The sequence below is a fragment of the Orbicella franksi genome, chromosome 4 (genome assembly GCF_964199315.1).
Source record: "Orbicella franksi chromosome 4, jaOrbFran1.1, whole genome shotgun sequence".
Lineage (NCBI taxonomy): Eukaryota > Metazoa > Cnidaria > Anthozoa > Scleractinia > Merulinidae > Orbicella > Orbicella franksi.
In genome coordinates this window covers 28,415,607-28,438,289 of record NC_138148.1, presented here as the reverse complement: position 1 = coordinate 28,438,289, position 22,683 = coordinate 28,415,607, and the positions used below count along the sequence as shown (strand labels likewise).

Below are 22,683 nucleotides of genomic sequence, written 5' to 3'. Positions count from 1 at the left end.
CCGGTCGAATGATCTCGACCAACCTTATGATTCCTTTCCTGATTTTAACTTCGATAGTTTGAAGACGACGAGTGCCGGTCCGAATTTCGCTTCCACAAACGCAACTTGCCCCTTCTCGCTGAGTTGTACGATGAAGTAAACGAACTTATTATCAGCAGATGTTTAATCAGACTGGCGCGACAAATCAGTGTGCCGACTGATAAAGATCTAAGTAAACCACTGATCTTACGACTGAAAATCGAAACAGCTAAGCAAGTTTTAATGGTGTCTACCCTTTTAAGTGTGTTAGAATTTCACCATGATGAGCCATTTGACATTTGAGTACTTCTCGAAAGGAAAAATTTCGATTGAAATTCGTGTAAGTTGTCTTTATTTACATTAGCGTTCAAAAAGATATTTCACGGTACTCACATGTTCGCCGACTGGCTTGAGTTCGCTTCAGATTTCTCGACGTTTCTTTAAAATGAAATATCTCACATGGCAAGAGAAAACAAGCATTAAAGTTCCTCGAAATTAGTAACACGGGTTATTTAGCGTTGACACAGCAGAGGAAACGAAAGCAAAAACTCACGTTTTCAGACAACGCGAAATGAGCTTCACTTACGTCGGGCCCGAACGCAGAACGTCAACTTGTTTCCCGCCAGTCATGCGCAGTGGACCTTTTGGCTTTTCCCTGATCTTGTGGCGTTCCCGTCGCCGTCCGCGTTGTCTTTGCTTAAAGTCCCTATTAACAAAATCGGACGACCGCGAAGCGGGAGTCCGATTTGTTAACCACGAGTATGATTACAGACTGAATTAGACGACACGATGTCCTGTTACCAATTAACAGACAAAATTCGAGAAACGAACAAACCATCGATTGATCGCTGAACGATTAAGCGTCTTTATAAATGCTGAAAATCACAGCAGTTTACTCAACAAAGTGCACCGCAACAGCGCGCGCAAAATGACGCGTACTGTCCAATTACAAGCATGACGCGTGCACTGTCCAATTAATGCTCAAATCGGGCTGCTGATAGCCAATCACGTTCGAGAATTTTGTTATAGTTTTGATTAACAAAATAATACGTGGTTGCTTGTAGATATGGAATATTTCTTCTCTTGCTCAACTTTGTAAAGTTGAACACTCGAAGAGATATTCCATATCTACGCGCGCCAATGTATTATCCTCTACTTTATCACTAATGACAATTTCCTACAGTAACGTATAATACGCGCGGATATTATAACGGAGCCCCATACCTTAGAAAATTTGGTAACCCGTGGATGTGAAAATTTTGGTTGTCAAGTGACTGTACGTACGTACATCCGTCCGTAGGCCAATTGCCGATTTTCATTGTCACGCCGTTCAAAATAGATCAAAATAAAAATCAAAACCGTTCAATAGATTAAGTCCAGAATCTGGAAAATGAAAGAAGGTAAATATGCAAAGACTTTCGCCAAGATTCTGGTCACAGCAATTTTTCTTATGCAAGATATGCGGAGAAATTGTTTACCCAAATTTATAGAGATTGTATGGAGACGCCATGCTGGTGCCCATTCGCGTGGGCACCAACATGGCGGCCGGAAACCAACAGAAACATCTGTCACTGAGTTTTGCTACAAAAGCGCGAATTTATCCCTCGAGGAACTCTAAAACATTAAAATAATACTTTTTCTAAGACATGAGCTGCTCAGATAGCCAAATTCCTCGAAATAAGTCACTTTTTTTAACCATCATGACAGCTCTCTAGGCCGTCCTGTAAATGCCGCGTCACGCAAAAGCTTAGAAATTCAAGCGCAGTGTATCACAAAACCAAGACCCCATTCGGAACGAAAATTTGTTTGAATATTAGTTTTCAGCTGCTCTTATACATCATTAAAGGAAAATCTCAACAATATCAATACTTTTGTAGTTTGAATTTTAGTGACGTCATGTGAAAACCAGCTATACCTTGAAAACTAAGAGAGTAGCACCATTACCATGGCTACATCTTTGATTTTGGGCGTCCACGCTATTGTTAATTGACAGCTGTCACAACAAGCTATCCGCTGACCAGTATCACGTGACTATATCGTGGGTTCAGGTGTAGAGCTCATCGAGGTTGCGTGTTTTCCTAAAATTGACCGCTGACCAGTTACTGGTTTACCGATTGGATCGCGGGCTCAAGTCATTTCGGCGCAAATTAACCCCTGACGCGTTGTTGACTTTTCTTCTGACATATTCCTTGTACAATCGTCTCTTGGAAAGGTCCCTGATATATTGCGTACGTTATTTCTACAATCTTGGTATACGAATAAGAAGCGATTTTTCTAAACATTTAACTATAAAAAATTGTGATGAAAAATTTCTAAGCATATTGAGAAAGTTAAAAATTTGTCGTTTTTTAACAAATTTTTAACTTTCTCGATACGCTTAGGAATATTTTATCGCAATTTTTTATAGTTAAATCTTGGTATAGTTTGTTAAAATGTAAGTGGGAAAAATAGCAAAACCACACGCTGAACAATTACATGCTCATAATTGATCATTTTTTGAGTTTCTGATTCAAGAAAAAATAATTCTCTTTTTCCTTTATCGTCAGTTATTGCAATCAGGAGCTCCGGTTTTAGGCTTGGCTAAATCTATATATTATGCTATTGATAAAACCGCGGTGTTTCCTTGTTGATAAAACCGTATTGATAAAACCGCGGAATTCCAGCCCTAGGAAAAACCGTCATTGAACACGTGTAAAACTACGAAGACTTCACTGTGACGATATCAATGACGTAATGTTTGATATCATGTTTGACCATTTTGCTGTCATCATATCGCTCGTATTTTCCCTCGACATTTTTCCTTGCTGTTATCTCATGGACTACTATGTTAATTTTTGATAGCAGACATTACTACAGTTTCTTCAGTTAGGGTTTCTCAAGATCTACTGCTTTAGTTCCAACTTATTAACTTATGACTACTCTTCGAACCTTAACGAGGCATGATACTCTACTTGTCTATTTATTAAATGTTTTTACTACGAGCGGTGGAAGCACCAGGCGTTATTTGTACAGCGTTTTTAATTCACGCTTATTTGTAAACTTGCTCTTGCTTAAATATATTCTAAGTTGCAATCGAAATCATTTAGACCAGTTACTTACACTGCAAAAGAAAAAAAACTCCATTATCTTTTGACATTGACATATTCCTTTAATTCTTCTTAACTTCTCTGTTGCGACTGCTACTGAAATCATTACTTGGTATTTGAACAGCTTTCGACTGCTACGCAGGTATTGGCTTTTACACTGCAAATTTGCAAAAGGTCACGTACCTTAAGGAAAAACCAAAATTCTACTTCATGTAAAATATCTAAGAGACTTAAAGTTCACAGAATGTTTTAAGTCCAGCAGTGTTTTTTTCCCCTTGATTCGATGTTACCTTAAATCCATAAGGACTGACTGTCGCTTCTCGAGTTTTATTCAAGTGACAAAGATTGTTTCAAAAGGAAAAAAAAACTGTCAACAATGACAATGTCTATCTAATGCCATCCTCTTAAGTTCGTTTTTCATGTCTTTCTTCAAAATAGCGAAAACCAGCGGATTCACCGCCGAGTTTACGATAAAAAGAACGTGAATAACGTTAGTCAAATTTTCCGAAGCGACACAAAGTTTGAACACGAAACAGAAGCAACGATAGTTTCCTCCGATGTGACACAGCATGAAAACCAAAATAATTAAAACAATCATTTTCACTGAAGCTTTCTTCTCCCTCTGCTTCTTTACTGTCGGTACATTTTGCTGTGGCTTGAAATTAAACCTGATCTGAGCCAAAAGCAGCGATTCCTTTTGCGAGATGTCTCTTGCTATGAGGCAAAGACGACCGGTGACAAATACAAACAGCACGCTTGGGATAAGCTGGAAGACTGCTACTCTGAATGTCTCGAAGATAAACGTAAAAGAGGCATTGTTATTAGAATAAGTGAACATTGAAGGTAATGTGAAGAGGATTAAAGGTGCGATCCAAGCTGAAGCCAGAGAGATTATTAATCGTTTTCCTGTCATGAATACGTTGTATTTTAAAGGCATCGTAATTGCAAGGAACCTGTCTGCTGTCAAGGCACATAAGTTTGAAGATGAAGAATATAAAAAGGTATGGCTGAGTTTAAACCAAAGCCCCGTGTGATCGATGGGTAACTCTTGGAAGAAGCTTGAAATGAAGAGCGGTGGGAAGTAAGTCAATCCAACGCACAAATCAGCCAATGCTAGCGACAGGACAAACCAGTTTGTTGTAACATGCAATCTTGCTCTTGTGATTATCAAGTACATTACAAGTGCGTTTCCCAAAACAGTTACGACGGTGAAGAACCAACCGAGAATAAAAAACCACATCTTCAGCTTTAAAAATCGATTTACGTAAGAAACATATATAGTTAAAGAGTCAATCACTATGGAATTCACTTTGAGCGATCAAACAAGGTCCGAAGTTCAGTCTGTAGTCAAATCGGTTGATGAAGCGGTCCTCGTTAACTTTCTCAGGATTTCTGGGCTGTTGAAAAGCCCAAATGTTGAAGTCTTTTTCACTGAAAAACGTTAGTGTTTCTTCAGGCTTCAATACGCTGTGGTGAGTAAGAAAGAGCCAATGCAAGATTAGGGCGCATTACAGAGTTCTAACACGTGCCTGTTTATAGCCCGTGCAGTTTCCAGATAATATTGAGAATCGTAAAATAAATTGTATCTTTAATATCGCGTATGTTTTATGCTGCCAGCTGTTCTTTGGCGTAATTAGATATTCACATAAAGGTGTCAATAATAGCCAATAGAAACTCCTAAAATCTTAACTTTTTAGACACGTTTACGTTAGAACGTGGCTTCAAGGACCCGCTCTTTTGTTAGGCTCCTTTTTTATAAGTCGATTTCTTCCAGTCTAATCGATCGCAGCATAACAGGACAAGACTATTATTTTGTTACTGGCGAAGGGAGCATTTTAATGTATAAATCTGCTTTTCTTAGTAGGCGTTACCAAGCGGTGGAAGGCTATGACGTAGCTTGATTTTGAGAAATATCCGATCGTACTACGTCAGTGGTGTTATTTTTCATTCCTATACAAATGAACTACAAATTAAAGCAAGAAATTTAACATCCTTTAACCTGTTGAGACCAAAGAAGCCATATTATATGGCAAGCTCCGCTCTGATTGGCTACCCGAGAGAGCAAGATGACGCTATCTTGCCCGCTCGGGACTACCCGCTCTGTCCCGCAAGAAACATTTCCACGAAAAACTTATATAAGAACCTTTGTTGACCAAGCTTGATCCGTTAAGATGGCTGGATGTTAGCCTCGTCTTTTTTAGGCAAGTTTATAGATCTCGACTCCGTGTCTGTCTGATAAAGAGGAAAAAAAGCACTTCGTCAATATCCACCCATATTGCCCTAACGCTCGGTCAATAACCCATATATGTCATGTTTGCCGACTACGTTGCTCATTATATTGTGCGTGTTTGTATTTTTCCTTGACGTGTGTCGTGAAGACAAAATGGCCGGTCTGTTATCTCATGGAGTATATATCTATGCTAATTTTCAATATCAAAATATTGCAGGTTCTTTAGTTAGGGTTTTCATGATCTAGCGCTTCTTTACAATTTGTTAACTAATGTCTACTCTACAAATCTTTACGAGCGATAATACTGTGTTTGTCAATTAACGTTGTGTCTTCTTAAATTGTTATGACTACGAGCGATGAAACCACTAGACATTATTTGTAAAGTGTTTTTCATTAACACTTAAGGCTTAATTGTGAACTTGCTTGTAAGTTGCAATCGAAATAATTATATCAGTTACTTACACTACAATGGAAAAAACTCCATTATATCGTTTAGTGTAGCATTGACATTTTCTATTAATTCTTCTTAACTTCTCTGTTGCGACTGCTACTGAAACCATGACTCGATATTGGAACAGCTTTCGACTGCTACGCCAAGGTACTGGCTTTTACACTGTAAATGTTTTGAAAGATCATGTACCCTAAGGGAAAACAAAACTTTACTTTATGTAAAATATCTAAGAGGCTTAAAGTTCACAGAATGTTTTTAGTGTACCAGTTTTTTCCTTTTAGGGTGTTCATTGCCACCTTAAATTCACGAGATCTATAAGAACTGATTGCTGCATCTCAAATATTATTCAAGTGACTAAGATTGTATTAAATGGAGAATTACTGTTAACAATGACAACGTCTATCAAGTGACATCTTCTTAAGTTCGTTTGTCATGTCTTTCTTTAAAACATTGTAAACCAGCGGATTCACCGCCGAGTTCACGATAAACAGAACGTGAATAACGTTTTTCAAATTTTCGGAAGCGACACAAAGTTTGAAAACGAAACACAAGCAACGATAGTTTCCTCCGATGTGACACAGCACGAAAAGCAAAATAATTAACACAATCATTTTCACTGATGCTTTCTTCTCCCTCTGCTTCTTTACTGTCGGTATATTTTGCTATGGCTTGAAATTAAACCTAGTCCATATTCCATATCTACGCGCGCCAATGTATTATCCTCTATTTTATCACTAATGATCATTTCCAGTAATAACGTATAATACGCGCGGATATTATATGGCATTGATAAAACCGGGCTGTTTTAAAAGGATTTCCAGCCCCGGGAAAAACCGTCATTGAACATGTGTAAAACTACTATGACTTCACTGTGACGATATCAATGACGTAATGTTTGATATCATGTTTGACTATTTCGTTGTCATTATATCGCTCGTATTTTTCCTTGACGTATGTCTTGCTGATCAAACAACTGATCTGTTATCTCATGGAATAGTATGTTAATTTTTGATAGTAGACATCACTACCGATTCTTCAGTTAGGGTTTTTCAAGATGTACCGCTTTAGTTCCAACTTATTAACTAATGACAACTCTACAAACCTCAACGAGCCACGATACTCCATTTGTCTATTTATTAAATGTTTTTACTACGAGCGGTGAAACCACCAGACGTTATTTGTACAGCGTTTTTAATTCACGTTTATTTGTGAACTTGCTCTTGCTTAAATACATTCTAAGTTGCAATCGAAATCATTTAGACCAGTTACTTACACTGCAAAAGAAAAAAAACTCCATTATCCTTTAACATCGACATGATTATTATTTTAATTTTTCTTAACTTCTCTGGTATACCGGTGCGACTGCTACTGAAACCATCACTCTGTATTTGAACAGCCTTCGACTGTTACGCCGAGGCATTGGCTTTTACGCTCTAAATTTTTTGAATGATCACGTACCCAAAGGGAAAACCAAAATTTACTTTATGTAAAATATCTAAGAGACTTAAAGTTCACAGGATGTTTTAAGTCCACTAGTTTTTTTTCATTGATGTGTTCATTGCTACCTTAAATCGTTTGATTCAAGTGACAAAGATTGCATTAAATGAAGAAAGACTGTCAACAATGACAATGTCTAACTAATGCCATCCTCTTAAGTTCGTTTTTCATGTCTTTCTTCAAAACAGCATAAACCAGCGGATTCACCGCCGCGTTCACGATAAAAAGAACGTGAATAACGCTTTTCAAATTTTCGGAAGGGATACAAAGTTTGAACACGAAACAGAAGCAACGATAGTTTCCTCCGATGTGACACAGCACGAAAACCAAAATAATTAACACAATCATTTTCACTGAAGCTTTCTTCTCCCTCTGCTTCTTCACTGTCGGTACATTTTGCTGTGGCTTGAAATTAAACCTGATTTGAGCCATAAGCAGCGATTCCTTTCGCGAGATGTCTCTTGCTATGAGGAAAAGACGACTGGTGACAAATACAAACAGAACGCTTGGGACAAGCTGGAAGACTGATACTCTGAATGTCTCGAAAATAAACGTAAAAGAGGCATTGTTATTAGAATAAGTGAAAATTGAAGGTAATGTGAAGAGGACTAAAGGAGCGATCCAAGCTGAAGCCAGGGATATTAGTAATCGTTTCCTTGTCATGAATACGGTGTATTTTAAAGGCATCGTAATTGCAAGGAACCTGTCTGCTGTCAAGGCACATAAGTTTGTTGATGAGGAATATAAAAAGGTATGGCTGAGTTTGAACCATAACCCCGTGTGATCGATGGGTAACTCTTGGAAGAAGTTTGAAATGAAGAGAAGTGGGAAGTAAGTCAATCCAACGCACAAATCAGCCAATGCTAGCGACAGGATAAACCGGTTTGTTGTAACATGCAATCTTGTCCTTGTGATTATCAAGTACATTACAAGTGCGTTTCCCAAAATGGCTACGACGGTGAAGAACCAACCGAGAATAAAAAACCACATATTCGCCTTTAAATGTCGATATACGTAAAAAACATATATGTTTAAAAGACTCAATCGCTGTGGATTCCACTTTGAGCCGGTGTTCAAACAAGCTTTCAAGTTCTGTAGTCAAATCGGTTAAAGAGGCGGTCCTCTGTTGTCAACTTTCTCAGGATTTCCGGGGTGTTAAAAACACAGATGTTGAAGTCTTTTTCACTGAAAAACGTTAGTGTTTCTTCAGGCTTCAATACGCTGTGGTAAGTAATAAAGAGCCAATGCAAGATCAGGACGCATTACAGAGTTCTAACACGTGTCTGTTTATAGCCCGTGCAGTTTCTAGATGATATTGAGAATCGTAAAATAAGTTGTATTTTTAATATCGCATATGTTTTATGCCGCCAGCTGTTCTTTGGAGTAATTAGTTATTGACATAAAGGTGTCAATAATAGCCAATAAAGCCTCCTAAGTTCTCAACTTTTTAGAAACGTTTATGTTACAACGTGGCTACCTTAAGGAGGTTGTTATAAACAACACTCGAGGACCAGCTCTTTTCTTAAACTCTTTTTTGTAAAACGATTTCTTCCCGTCTAATCGATCGCGCCTTAACTGGACAAGACTATTATTCTGTTAAACGAAGAAAGTATTTGAATGTCTGCTTTTCTTAATAGGCATTGCCAAGCGGTGGATATATAAACAATAGTCTCCATTTGGCCCGAAAATATGCTCGGATATTTGTCCCCGGAGGATTAAAGGTGCGATCCAAGCTTAAGCCAGGGATATTATTAATCGTTCCCCGTCATGAATACCGCGTATATTAAAGGCACCGTGATTGCAGGGAACCTGTCTGCAGGCGGCCTTCTGTTGTCAACTTTCTCAGGATTTCCGGGGTGTTAAAAAACACAAATGTTGAAGTCTTTTTAGCTGAAAAACGTTTGTGTTTCTTTAGACTTCAATGCGCTGTGGTAAGTAATAACAAGCCTGTGCAAGATTAGAGCGCATTACACATTTCTAACACGCGCCTGTTTAGAGCCTGTGGACTTTCCAGGTAATATTGAGAAGCGCGGAATAAATTGTATTTTTAATATCGCATACGTTTTATACCGCCATCTGTTCTTTGCGTAATTAGTTTTTCCGCTTAAAGGTGTCAATAATAGCCAATAGAAACTCCTAAGTTCTCAACTTGTTAGACAAGTCCACGTTACAACGTGGCTGTTAGAACACAACACTCAGGGACCTGCTCTTTTGTTAGACTCCTTTTTTTTAAGTCAATTTTTTGCCGTCAAATTGATCGCGGCGTAATAGGACAAGAGTATTATTCTGTTAAATGAAGGAAGCATTTTAATCAACAGATCTGCATTTCTTAGTAGGTATTGCCAAGCGGTGGAAGGCTATGACGTAGCTTGATTTTGAGAAATATCCGATCGTACTACGTCAGTGGTGTTATTCGCATTCTTTTACAAATAATCTACAAATTAATGCAACAAAAATGAACATCCTTTAACCTGATTGGACTTAAGAAGCCATATTATATAGCTGGCTCCGTGAATTGGCAAGCTGAACCAAATCCTGCAATGTGATTAGCTACCCGAGCAAGCAAGATGGCGCTATCTTGCCCACTTGGGACTACCCGCTTTGTTCCGCAAGAAACATTTCTCCGAAAATCTTGTAATAAATCCTTTACTGACCAGGCTTGATCCGTCAAGATGGCTAGATGTTGGCCTCGTTCTTTTTATGCGAGTTTATAGACCTGGACTCCGTGTCTGTCTGATAAAGACGGGAAAAACGGCATTCGGTCAATATCCAGCCATCTTGCCCTAACGCTTGCTCAATAACCCATATATGTCATGTTTGACTATGTTGCTCACTATATTGTTTGTATTTTTCCTTGACGTGTTTCGTCAGACAAAATGACGTGTTAATCTCCGACTGATCTGTTATATCCTGGATTATCTATGCTAATTTTCAATACAAGGAAAACTGCAGGTTTTTTAGTTAGGGTTTTCATGATCTAGCGCTTCATCTACAATTTGTTAATAAACGTCTACTGTAGAAACCTTTACAAGCCATAATACTGCACTTGTCAATTAATTAACGTTGCGTTTTCGTAAGTTGTTATGACTACGAGCGATGATACCACAAGACATTTAAATATTTGTACCGCGTTTTTCGTTAACGCTTAATTTTGAACTTGCTTTTGAAGTTGCAATCGAAATAATTATATCAGCTACTTACACAATAAAAGAAAAACTCTATTAAATATTTTACTGACGATAACCGATTGACGCCATATTTCTTTAATTCCACTTAACTTCTCTGTTGTGACTGTTAGTGAAACCATGACTCGGTATTTGAACAGCTTTCGACTTCAACCCAAGATCATATACCCTAAGGGGAAGCCAAAATTTTACTTTATGTAAAATATATACCGAACTCTGAGTTCACAAAGTTTTTTTTGGTCAGTCAGTTCTTTTTTTCTCGTTTTAGTGTTCTCAGTGCCACTTTAAATTGTAGGGCGCGGATCCATACCAACTGACCGCTGCTTCTCAAGTTTGATTCAAAAGACTGTAGTTGCATTAAACACAGTAAATGGCGCAAAACTGTCAACAATAACAATTTCTAACTAATGCCATCTCCTTCAGTTCGTTTTTCATGTCTTTCTTCAAAACAGAGTAAACCAAAGGATTTACCGCCGAGTTCATGCTAAAAAGAACGTGAATAACCTTTTTCAAATTTTCGGAAGGGACACAAAATTTGAAAACGAAACAGAAGCAACGATAGTTTCCTCCGATGTGACACAGCACGAAAAGCAAAATAATTAAAACAATCATTTTCACTGATGCTTTCTTCTCCCTCTGCTTCTTTACTGTCGGTACATTTTGCTATGGCTCGAAATTAAACCTATTCCATATTCCATATCTACGCGCGCCAATGTATTATCCTCTATTTTATCACTAATGATCATTTCCAGTAATAACGTATAATATGCGCGGATATTATATGGCATTGATAAAACCGGGCTGTTTTAAAAGGATTTCCAGCCCCGGGAAAAACCGTCATTGAACATGCGTAAAACCACTATGACTTTACTGTGACGATATCAATGACGTAAAGTTTGATATCATGTTTGACTATTTCGTTGTCATTATATCGCTCGTATTTTTCCTTGACGTATGTCTTGCTGATCAAACAACTGATCTGTTATCTAATGGAATAGTATGTTAATTTTTGATAGTAGACATCACTACCGATTCTTCAGTTAGGGTTTTTCAAGATGTACCGCTTTAGTTCCAACTTATTAACTAATGACAACTCTACAAACCTTGACGAGCCATGATACTCTATTTGTCTATTTGTTAAATGTTTTTACTACGAGAGGTGAAACCACCAGACGTTATTTGTACAGCGTTTTTGATTCACGTTTATTTGTGAACTTGCTCTTGCGTAAATACATTCTAAGTTGCAATCGAAATCATCACAGGACAAAAGAAAAAAAACTCCATTATCTTTTAACATTGACATAATGATTCTTTTAATTTTTCTTAACTTTTCTGTTGCGACTGCTACTGAAACCATGACTCGGTATTTGAACAGCTTTCGACTGCTACGCCGAAGCACTGGGTTTTACACTCTAAATTTTTTGAATGATCACGTACCCAAAGATAAAACCAAAATTTCACTTTATGTAAAATATCTAAGAGACTTAAAGTTCACAGAACGTTTTAAGTCCACCAGTTTTTTTTTTTCCTTCATGTGTTTATTGCTACCTTAAATCCATAAAAAAACTGACTGTCGCTTCTCAAGTTTGATTCAAGTGACAAAGATTGCATTAAATGAAGAAAGACTGTCAACAATGACAATGTCTAACTAATCGCATCCTCTTAAGTTCGTTTTTCATGTCTTTCTTCAATACAGCGTAAACAAAAAGGATTCACCGCCGAGTTCACGAGAAAAAGAACGTGAACAACGTTATTTAAATTTTCGGAAGCGACACAAAGTTTGAAAACGAAACAGAAACAACGATAGTTTCCTCCGATGTGACACAACACGAAAAGCAAAATAATTAACACAATCATTTTCACTGAAGCTGTCTTCTCCCTCTGCTTCTTTACTGTCGGTGCATTTTGCTGTGGTTTGGAATTGAACCTGATCTGAGCCAGAAGCAGCGATTCCTTTCGCGAAATGTCTCTTGCTATGAGGCAAAGACGACCGGTGACAAATACAAACAGCACGCTTGGAATAAGCTGGAAGACTGATACTCTGAATGTCTCGAAAATAAACGTAAAAGAGGCATTGTTATTAGAATAAGTGAAAATTGAAGGTAATGTGAAGAGGACTAAAGGAGCGATCCAAGCTGAAGCCAGGGATATTATTAATCGTTTTCCAGTCATGAATACGGTGTATTTTAAAGGCATCGTAATTGCAAGGAACCTGTCTGCTGTCAAGACACATAAGTTTGTTGATGAGGAATATAAAAAGGTATGGCTGAGTTTGAACCATAACCCCGTGTGATCGATGGGTAACTCTTGGAAGAAGTTTGAAATGAAGAGAAGTGGGAAGTAAGTCAATCCAACGCACAAATCAGCCAATGCTAGCGACAGGATAAACCAGTTTGTTGTAACATGCAATCTTGTCCTTGTGATTATCAAGTACATTACAAGTGCGTTTCCCAAAATGGCTACGACGGTAAAGAACCAACCGAGAATAAAAAACCACATATTCGCCTTTAAATGTCGATATATTTAAAAGACTCAATCGCTGTGGATTCCACTTTGAGCCGGTGTTCAAACAAGCTCCCAAGTTCTGTAGTCAAATCGGTTAAAGAAGCGGCCCTCTGTTGTCAACTTTCTCAGGATTTCCGGGGTGTTAAAAACACAGATGTTGAAGTCTTTTTCACTGAAAAACATTAGCGTTTCTTTAGGCTTCAATACACTTGGGTAAGTAATAAAGAGCCAATGCAAGATCAGGACGCATTACAGAGTTCTAACACGTGCCTGTTTATAGCCCGTGCAGTTTCCAGATGATATTGAGAATCGAAAAATAAGTTGTATTTTTAATATCGCATATGTTTTATGCTGCCAGCTGTTCTATGGAGTAATTAGTCATTCACATAAAGGTGTCAATAATAGCCAATAGAACCTCCTAAGTTCTCAACGTTTTAGAAACGTTTACGGTACAACGTGGCTACCTTAAGGAGGCTGTTGTAAACAACACTCGAGGACCAGCTCTTTTCTTAAACTCTTTTTTATAAGTCGATTTCTTCCCGTCTAATCGATCGCGCCTTAACAAGACAAGACTATTATTCTGTTAAACGAAGAAAGTATTTGAATGTCTGCTTTTCTTAATAGGCATTGCCAAGCGGTGGATATATAAACAATAGTCTCCATTTGGCCCGAAAATATGCTCGGATATTTGTCCCCGGAGATCATCTGTTCCGAGAAGCGAACAGTTTTCCGAGAGCGTAGCTCGAGGAAAACTGTGAGCTTTGAAGACCAGGTACTGTCCAAGAACAAAAATCCGAACATACTTTCATGCCAAATGGAGGCTATTGTGTTTGTTATCCTTCATATATTTTCACAAGACACGCGGTTTTTAAAATTGGGCAATATCCTGGGATATTCCCCAATTTTAGCTGGGGAATTTTCGGTCACGTGACGTGTTTAGACCAATCGCGCGCGAGCGAAAATATTTGATGGATTATAAGTAATAACATAGCTATGACGTCCTTGAGTTTGAGAAATATCCGATCGTACTAAGTCAGTGGTGTTAACTGCATTCTTTACAAATAAACTGCAAATTAATGCAATAAATTAAACATCCTTTAACCTGCTTGGATCAAAGAAGCCATATTATATGGCTAGCTCCGTGAACGGGCAAGATGAACCAAATCCTGGGCTCTGATTGGCTACCCGAGAGAGCAAGATGGCGCTATCTTGCCCGCTCGGGACTACCCGCCGTGTCCCGCAAGAAACATTTCCCCGAAAATTTTGTAATAAATCTTTTATTGACCAAGCTTGTTCCGTCAAGATGGCTGGATGTTGGCCTCGCTCTTTTTAGGCGAGTTTATGGACCTGGACTCCGTGTCTGTGTGATAAAGACGGGAGAAAAGAACTTGGTCAATATCCAGCCATTTTGCCCTAACGTTCGGTTAATAACCTCTATATATCATGTTTGACTATTTTTCTCATTATGATTATATTGCTGGTATTTTTTCTCGACGTGTGTCGTGCAGACAAAATGACATGTCACAAAATGACTGATGTGTTATCTCCTGGAGTACCTATGCTAATTTTCAATACAAGAAAAACTGAAGGTTCTTTAGTTAGGGTTTTCATGATCAAGCGCTTTGTTTACAATTTTTTAAACTAATTTTACTCTAGGAACCCTTGCGAGCCATAATACTGTGTTTGTCAATTAATTAACATTGTGTCTTCTTAAATTGTTATGACTACGAGCGATGAAACCACTAGACAGTAAAATAATATTGTACAGTACGTTTTTCATGAACGCTTAATTGTGAACTTGCTTGTAAGTCGCAATCGAAATAATTATATCAGTTACTTACACTACAAAAGAAAAACTTCATTATATCTTTCATTGTAACATTGACAAACTCCTTTAATTCTTCCCAACATCTCTGTGGTGACTGCTACAGAAACCATGACTCGGTATCGAACAGCTTTCGACTGCTGCGCCAAGGTATTGGCTTTTGCACTGTAAATTTTTTGAAAGATCGCGTACTCTAAGTCATATTATATGGCTATCTTCATGAACGGGCAAAATGAACCAATCCTGCGCTGTGATTGGCTACCCGAGAGAGCAAGATGGCGCTATCTTGCCCGCTCGGGACTACCCGCTATGTCCCGCAAGAAACATTTTCTCGAAAATCTTATATGAAATCCTTTACTGACTAAGCTTGATCCGTCAAGATGGCTGGATGCCCTCCTCGTTTGTTTTAGGCGAGTTTATGGACCTGGACTCCTTGTCTGTCTGATAAAGACGGGAGAAAAGCATTTGATCAATATCCAGCCACCTTGCCCTAACGCTCGGTCAATAACCCATATATATCACGTTTGACTATTTTTGCTCATTCTAATTACATTGCTTGTATTTTTCCTCGACATGTGTCGTGCGGACAAAATGTCATGTTGATCTCCGACTGATCTGTTATCTCACGGCATAGAGTACCTATGCTAATTTTTCTATAGAAAAAAAATTGCAGGTTTTTTAGTTACGGTTTTCATGATCGAGCGCTTTCTTTACAATTTGTTAACTAATGTCTACTCTAGAAACCCTTACGAGCCATAATACTGTGTTTGTCAATTAATTAACGTTGTTACGTCTTAAATTGTTATGACTACGAGCGATGAAACCGCTAGACATTATTTGTACAGTGTTTTTCATCAACGCTCAATTGTGAACTTGCTTCTAAGTTGCAATCAAAATAACCATATCCCTTACTTCCACTGCAAAAGAAAAACTTCATTATATCTTTTACTGTAACATTGATATATTCCTTTAAATCTTCTTAACTTCTCTGTTGTGACTGCTACTGAAACCATGACTCGGTATTTGAACAGCTTTCGACTGCTACGCCAAGTATTGGCTTTTGCACTATAAATTTTTTGAACGACCACCAACCTTGAGGGAAAAACAAAAGTTTACTTTATAAAAACTATCTAAGAGGCTTAAAGTTCACAGAATGTTTTTAGTCTACCACTGTTTTTTTTTCCTTTAAATGAGTTCATTGCTACCTTAAATTCATGAGATCGCCGCTTCTCAAGTTTTATTGAAGTGTCAACGGTGACAATGTCTACTATCTAATGCTATCCTCTTAAGTTCGTTTTTCATGTCTTTCTTCAATACAGCGTAAACCAAAGGATTCACCGCCGAGTTCACGACAAAAAGAACGTGAATAACGTTTTTCAAATTTTCCGAAGCGACACAAAGTTTGAAAACGAAACAGAAGCAACGATAGTTTCCTCCGATGTGGCACAACACGAAAAGCAAAATAATTAACACAATCATTTTCAATGAAGCTGTCTTCTCCCTCTGCTTCTTTATTGTCGGTACATTTTGCTGTGGTTTGAAATTGAACCTGATTTGAGCCAAAAGCAGCGATTCCTTTTGCGAGATGTCTCTTGCTATGAGGCAAAGACGACCGGTGACAAATACAAACAGCACGCTTGGAATAAGCTGGAAGACTGACACTCTGAATGTCTCGGAGATAAACGTAAAAGAGGCATTGTTATTAGAATAAGTAAAAATTGAAGGTATTGTAAAGAGCAGTAATGGTGCGATCCATGCTGTAGCCAGGGATATTATCAATCGTCTCTCCGTCATGAATACGGTGTATTTTAAAGGCATCGTAATTGCAAGGAACCTGTCTGCCGTCAAGGCACATAAGTTTGTTGATGAGGAATATAAAAAGGTATGGCTGAGTTTGAACCATAAGCCCGTGTGATCGATGGGTAACTCTTGGAAGAAGTTTGAAATGAAGAGAAGTGGGAAGTAAGTCAATCCAACGCACAAATCAGCCAATGCTAGCGACAGGACAAGCCAGTTTGTTGTAACATGCAATCTTCCCCTTGTGATTATCAAGTACATTACAAGTGCGTTTCCCAAAACGGTTACGACGGTGAAGAACCAACCGAGAATAAAAAACCACATCTTCAGCTTTAAATGTCTATATAGGAAAAAGAACATGTATACTGAAAAGACTCAGTCGCTATGGAATCCACTTTGAGTGTTCAAACAGGGTCCGAAGTTTTGTAGTCAAATCGGTTGATGAGGCGGTCCTCTGTTGACAACTTTGTTAGGATATCGGGCTGTTTATAAACACAAACGATGAAATCTTTTTTACTCTGAAAAACGTTGGCGTTTCTTTAGGCTTCAATACGCTGAGGAGCCAGTACAAGATTAGAGCGGGTCACGCGGTTCTAACACTTGCCTGTTTAGCTTGTCCGCGAAGAAAAACAAGCCATCCGCAGCCTGTGGAGCTTCCAGATAATATTGAGAAGCGTGAAATAAATTGTATTTTTAATATCGCATACGTTTTATGCCGCCAGCTGTTCTTTGGTGTAATTAGTTTTTTAACTTAAAAGTGTCAATAATAGCCAATAGAAACTCCTAAGTTCTCAACTTGTTAGACGTGCACGTTTACGTTACCACGTGGCTCCTTTAAGGAGGCTGTTACAAACAATACTCAAGGACCCGCTTTTTTGTCAGACTCCTTTTGATAAGTCGATTTCTTCCGGTCTAATCGATAGCGGCGTAACAGGACAAGACTATTATTCTGTAAAACGAAGAAGGCATTTTAGTGTCTGCTTTTTTTTAGTAGGCATTGCCAAGCGGTGGATATATATACAATAACCTCCTTTTGGCGCGAAAATATGCTCGGATATTTGTCCCCGGATATTTCCTATTCGGAGAAGCAAATAGTTTTCTGAGAGCGTAGTTCGAGGAAAACTGTGAGCTTTGAGGCAGAGATAGTGTCCAAGGCCAAAGGCTTTTGTGTTTATTATCCTTCAAATATTTTTCGCAACACGTGCGCTTTTGAAAATTGCCCAATTTTATTTGATCGATTATAAGGAATAATATGGCTTTGACGTAGCTTGAGTTTGAGAAATATCCGATCGTACTGTGTCAGTGGTCTTAACTGCATTCTTTAAAAATAAACTGCAAATTAATGCAAGAAATTAAACATCCTTTAACCTGCTTGGACCAAAGAAGCTATCTTATATGCTAGCTCCGTGAACGGGCAAGATGAACCAAATCCTGCGCTCTTATTGGCTACCCGAGAGAGCAAGATGGCGTTATCTTGTCCGCTCGGGGCTACCCGTTGTGTCCCGCAAGAAAAATTTCCCCCGAAAATCTTGTAACCGACAAATCTTTTATTGACCAAGCTTGAGCATCAAGATGGCTGGATATTGGCCTCGTTCTTTTTACGCGAGTTTATAGACCTGGACACCGTGTCTGTCTGATGAAGACGGGAGAAAAGAACTTGGTCAATATCCAGCCATCTTGCCCTAACGCTCGGTCAATAACCCATATATATCATGTCTGACTATTTTTCTCATTGTAATTACATTGCTGGTATTTTTCCTGGACATGTGTCGTACAGACAAAATGACATATGGATCTCCGACTGATTTGTTATCTCATGGAGTACCTATGCTAATTTTCAACAGGAAAAAACTGCAGGTTCCTTAGTTAGGATTTTGATGAAGTGGCGCTTTCTTTACAATTTATTAATTAATTAATGTCTACTCCACAAACCTTTACGAGGCATAATACTGTGTTTGTCAGTTAACGTTGTGTCTTCTTAAATTGTTATGACTTCGAGCGATGAAACCAATAGACAGTTAAATAATTATACAGTTTTTTTAATAACGCTTATAAACTGGCTTCTAAATTGCAATCGAAATAATTATATCAGTTACTTACACTGCAAAAGAAAAAAAAATCCACTATATCTTTTATTGTAAAATTGACATATTCCTTTGATTCTTCCTAACTTTTCTGTTGTGACTGTTAGTGGAACCATGACTTGGTATTTGAACAGCTTTCGACTGCTACGCCAAATATTGGCTTTTGCACTGTAAAGTTTTTGAAAGATCCCTTACCCTAAGGGAAAGCTAATATTTTACGTTATGTAAAATATCTAAGAGGCTTAAAGTTCATAGAATGTTTTTAGTGTACCAGTTTTTCCTTTTAGGGTGTTCATTGCCACCTTAAATTCATGAGATCCATAAGAATACTCTGCCGTTTCCGAGTCAATTGTTATTCAAGTGACTAAGATTGTATTAAATGGAGAAAACTGTCAACAGTGACAACGTCTATCAAGTGCAATCTTCTTAAGTCCGTTTTCCGTGTCTTTCTTCAAAACAGCGTAAACCAAAGGTTCACCGCCGAGTTCATGAAGAACGTGAATAACTTCTTTTAAATTTGCAAACGCGACACAAAGTTTGAAAACGAAACAGAAGCAACGGTAGTTTCCTTCCATGTGACACAACACGAAAAGCAAAATAATTAACACAATCACTTTCAATGACGCTGTCTTCTCCCTCTGCTTCTTTACTGTCAGTACATTTTCCTGTGGCTTGAAATTAAACCTAATCTGAGCCAAAAGCAGCGATTCCTTTCGAGAGATGTCTCTTGCTATAAAGCAAAGGCGACCGGTGACAAATACAAACAGCACGCTTGGGATAAGCTGGAAGACTGATACTCTGAATGTCTCGAAGATAAAGGTAAAAGAGGCATTGTTATTAGAATAAGTGAAAATTGAAGGTAATGTGAAGAGGACTAAAGGTGCGATCCAAGCTTAAGCCAGGGATATTATTAATCGTTCCCTGTCACGAATACCGCGTATTTTAAAGACACCGTAATTGCAGGGAACCTGTCTCCAGTCAAGGCACATAAGTTTGAAGATGAAGAATATAAGAAGGTATGGCTGAGTTTGAACCATAAGCCCGTGTGATCGATGGTTAACTCTTGAAGAAGTTTGAAATGAAAAGAGGAGGAAAGTAGGTGAATCCAACGCACAAATCAGCCAATGCTAGCGACAGGACAAACCAGTTTGTTGTAAAATGCAATCTTGTCCTTGTGATTATCAAGTACATTACAAGTGCGTTTCCCAAAATGGCTACGACGGTGAAGAACCAACCGAGAATAAAAAACAACATCTTCAGCTTTAAAAATCGATTTACGTAAAAATATATATAAGACTCTATCGCTGTGGATTCCGCTTTGAGCCGGTGTTCAAACAAGGTCCGAAGTTTCGTTGTCAAATCGGTTAATTAATATAAGGCGGCCTTCTGTTGTCAACTTTCTCAGGATTTCCGGGGTGTTAAAAACACAGATGTTGAAGTCTTTTTAACTGAAAAACGTTTGTGTTTCTTTTGGCTTGAATACGCTGTGGTGAGTAATAACAAGCCTGTGCAAGATTAGAGCGCATTACACAGTTCTAACACGCGCCTGTTTAGAGCCTGTGGAGTTTCCAGATAATATTGAGAAGCGCGGAATAAATTGTATTTTTAATTTATTTATATGTTTTATGTCGCCAGCTGTTCTTTGGGATAATTAGTTTTTCCGCTTAAAGGTGTCAATAATAGCCAATATAAACTCCTAAGTTCTCAACTTGTTAGACAAGTCCACGTTACAACGTGGCTGTTAGAACACAACACTCAAGGACTTGCTCTTTTATTAGACTCCTTTTTTTTAAGTCAATTTTTTGCCGTCAAATTGATCGCGGCGTAATAGGACAAGAGTATTATTCTGTTAAATGAAGGAAGCATTTTAATCAACAGATCTGCATTTCTTAGTAGGTATTGCCAAGCGGTGGTAGGCTATGACGTAGCTTGATTTTGAGAAATATCCTATCGTACTACGTCAGTGGTGTTATTCGCATTCTTTTACAAATAAAGTACAAATTAATGCAACAAAAATGAACATCCTTTAACCTGCTTGGACTTAAGAAGCCATATTATATAGCTGGCTCCGTGAATGGGCAAGCTGAACCAAATCCTGCAATGTGATTAGCTACCCGAGCAAGCAAGATGGCGCTATCTTGCCCACTTGGGACTACCCGCTTTGTCCCGCAAGAAACATTTCTCCGAAAATCTTGTAATAAATCCTTTACTGACCAGGCTTGATCCTTCAAGATGGCTAGATGTTGGCCTCGTTCTTTTTATGCGAGTTTATAGACCTGGACTCCGTGTCTGTCTGATAAAGACGGGAAAAACGGCATTCGGTCAATATCCAGCCATCTTGCCCTAACGCTTGCTCAATAACCCATATATGTCATGTTTGACTATGTTGCTCACTATATTGTTTGTATTTTTCCTTGACGTGTTTCGTCAGACAAAATGACGTGTTAATCTCCGACTGATCTGTTATATCCTGGATTATCTATGCTAATTTTCAATACAAGGAAAACTGCAGGTTTTTTAGTTAGGATTTTCATGATCTAGCGCTTCATTTACAATTTGTTAATAAACGTCTACTGTAGAAACCTTTACGAGCCATAATACTGCACTTGTCAATTAATTAACGTTGCGTATTCGTAAGTTGTTATGACTACGAGCGATGATACCACAAGACATTTAAATATTTGTACCGCGTTTTTCGTTAACGCTTAATTTTGAACTTGCTTTTGAAGTTGCAATCAAAATAATTATATCAGCTACTTACACAATAAAAGAAAAACTCTATTAAATATTTTACTGACGATAACCGATTGACGCCATATTTCTTTAATTCCACTTAACTTCTCTGTTGTGACTGTTAGTGAAACCATGACTCGGTATTTGAACAGCTTTCGACTTCAACCCAAGATCATATACCCTAAGGGGAAGCCAAAATTTTACTTTATGTGAAATATATACCGAACTCTGAGTTCACAAAGTTTTTTTTGGTCAGTCAGTTCTTTTTTTCTCGTTTTAGTGTTCTCAGTGCCACTTTAAATTGTAGGGCGCGGATCCATACCAACTGACCGCTGCTTCTCAAGTTTGATTCAAAAGACTGTAGTTGCATTAAACACAGTAAATGGCGCAAAACTGTCAACAATAACAATTTCTAACTAATGCCATCTCCTTCAGTTCGTTTTTCATGTCTTTCTTCAAAACAGAGTAAACCAAAGGATTTACCGCCGAGTTCATGCTAAAAAGAACGTGAATAACCTTTTTCAAATTTTCGGAAGGGTCACAAAATTTGAAAACGAAACAGAAGCAACGATAGTTTCCTCCGATGTGACACAGCACGAAAAGCAAAATAATTAACACAATCATTTTCAATGAGGCTCTCTTCTCCCTCTGCTTCTTTACTGTCGGTATATTTTGCTATGGCTTGAAATTAAACCTAGTCCATATTCCATATCTACGCGCGCCAATGTATTATCCTCTATTTTATCACTAATGATCATTTCCAGTAATAACGTATAATATGCGCGGATATATATTATATGGCGTTGATAAAACCGGGCTGTTTTAAAAGGATTTCCAGCCCCGGGAAAAACCGTCATTGAAGACGTGTAAAACTACTATGACTTCACTGTGACGATATCAGTGACGTAATGTTTGATATCATGTTTGACTATTTCGTTGTCGTTATATCGCTCGTATTTTTCCTTGACGTATGTCTTGCTGATCAAACAACTGATCTGTTATCTCATGGAATAGTATGTTAATTTTTGATAGTAGACATTACTACCGATTCTTCAGTTAGGGTTTTTCAAGATCTACTGCTTTAGTTCCAACTTATTAACTAATGACAACTCTACAAACCTTGACGAGCCATGATACTCTATTTGTCTCTTTATTAAATGTTTTTACTACGAGCGGTGAAACCACCAGACGTTATTTGTACAGCGTTTTTAATTCACGTTTATTTGTGAACTTGCTCTTGCTTAAATACATTCTAAGTTGCAATCGAAATCA

At 38.1% G+C, this 22,683-nt stretch overlaps 4 protein-coding genes and 1 pseudogene across 4 annotated transcripts; all 5 read right to left on the bottom strand.

Moving 5' to 3' along the window:
* Positions 1-3,413: 3,413 nt before the first annotated feature.
* On the bottom strand, positions 3,414-4,344 carry LOC145486024 (octopamine receptor beta-1R-like). Its single transcript, XM_081464721.1, has one exon. The coding sequence runs from the start codon at positions 4,342-4,344 to the stop codon at positions 3,475-3,477; it is 870 nt and encodes a 289-aa protein (XP_081320847.1). The 3' UTR covers positions 3,414-3,474.
* A 3,058-nt stretch (positions 4,345-7,402) lies between these two features.
* Positions 7,403-8,272, bottom strand: LOC145484186 (octopamine receptor beta-2R-like). Its single transcript, XM_081462818.1, has one exon. It carries the CDS (start codon positions 8,270-8,272, stop codon positions 7,403-7,405), a length of 870 nt encoding a protein of 289 aa, XP_081318944.1.
* Positions 8,273-12,129: 3,857 nt separating this feature from the next.
* Positions 12,130-12,966, bottom strand: LOC145486025 (octopamine receptor beta-1R-like). The gene has a single exon (XM_081464722.1). It carries the CDS (start codon positions 12,964-12,966, stop codon positions 12,130-12,132), a length of 837 nt encoding a protein of 278 aa, XP_081320848.1.
* Positions 12,967-16,045: 3,079 nt separating this feature from the next.
* LOC145485385 (octopamine receptor beta-1R-like) lies at positions 16,046-17,045 on the bottom strand. Its single transcript, XM_081464055.1, has one exon. The coding sequence runs from the start codon at positions 16,952-16,954 to the stop codon at positions 16,046-16,048; it is 909 nt and encodes a 302-aa protein (XP_081320181.1). The 5' UTR covers positions 16,955-17,045.
* Positions 17,046-18,770: 1,725 nt separating this feature from the next.
* Positions 18,771-19,932, bottom strand: LOC145485386 (octopamine receptor beta-1R-like; annotated as a pseudogene).
* Between the last annotated feature and the right edge of the window lie 2,751 nt (positions 19,933-22,683).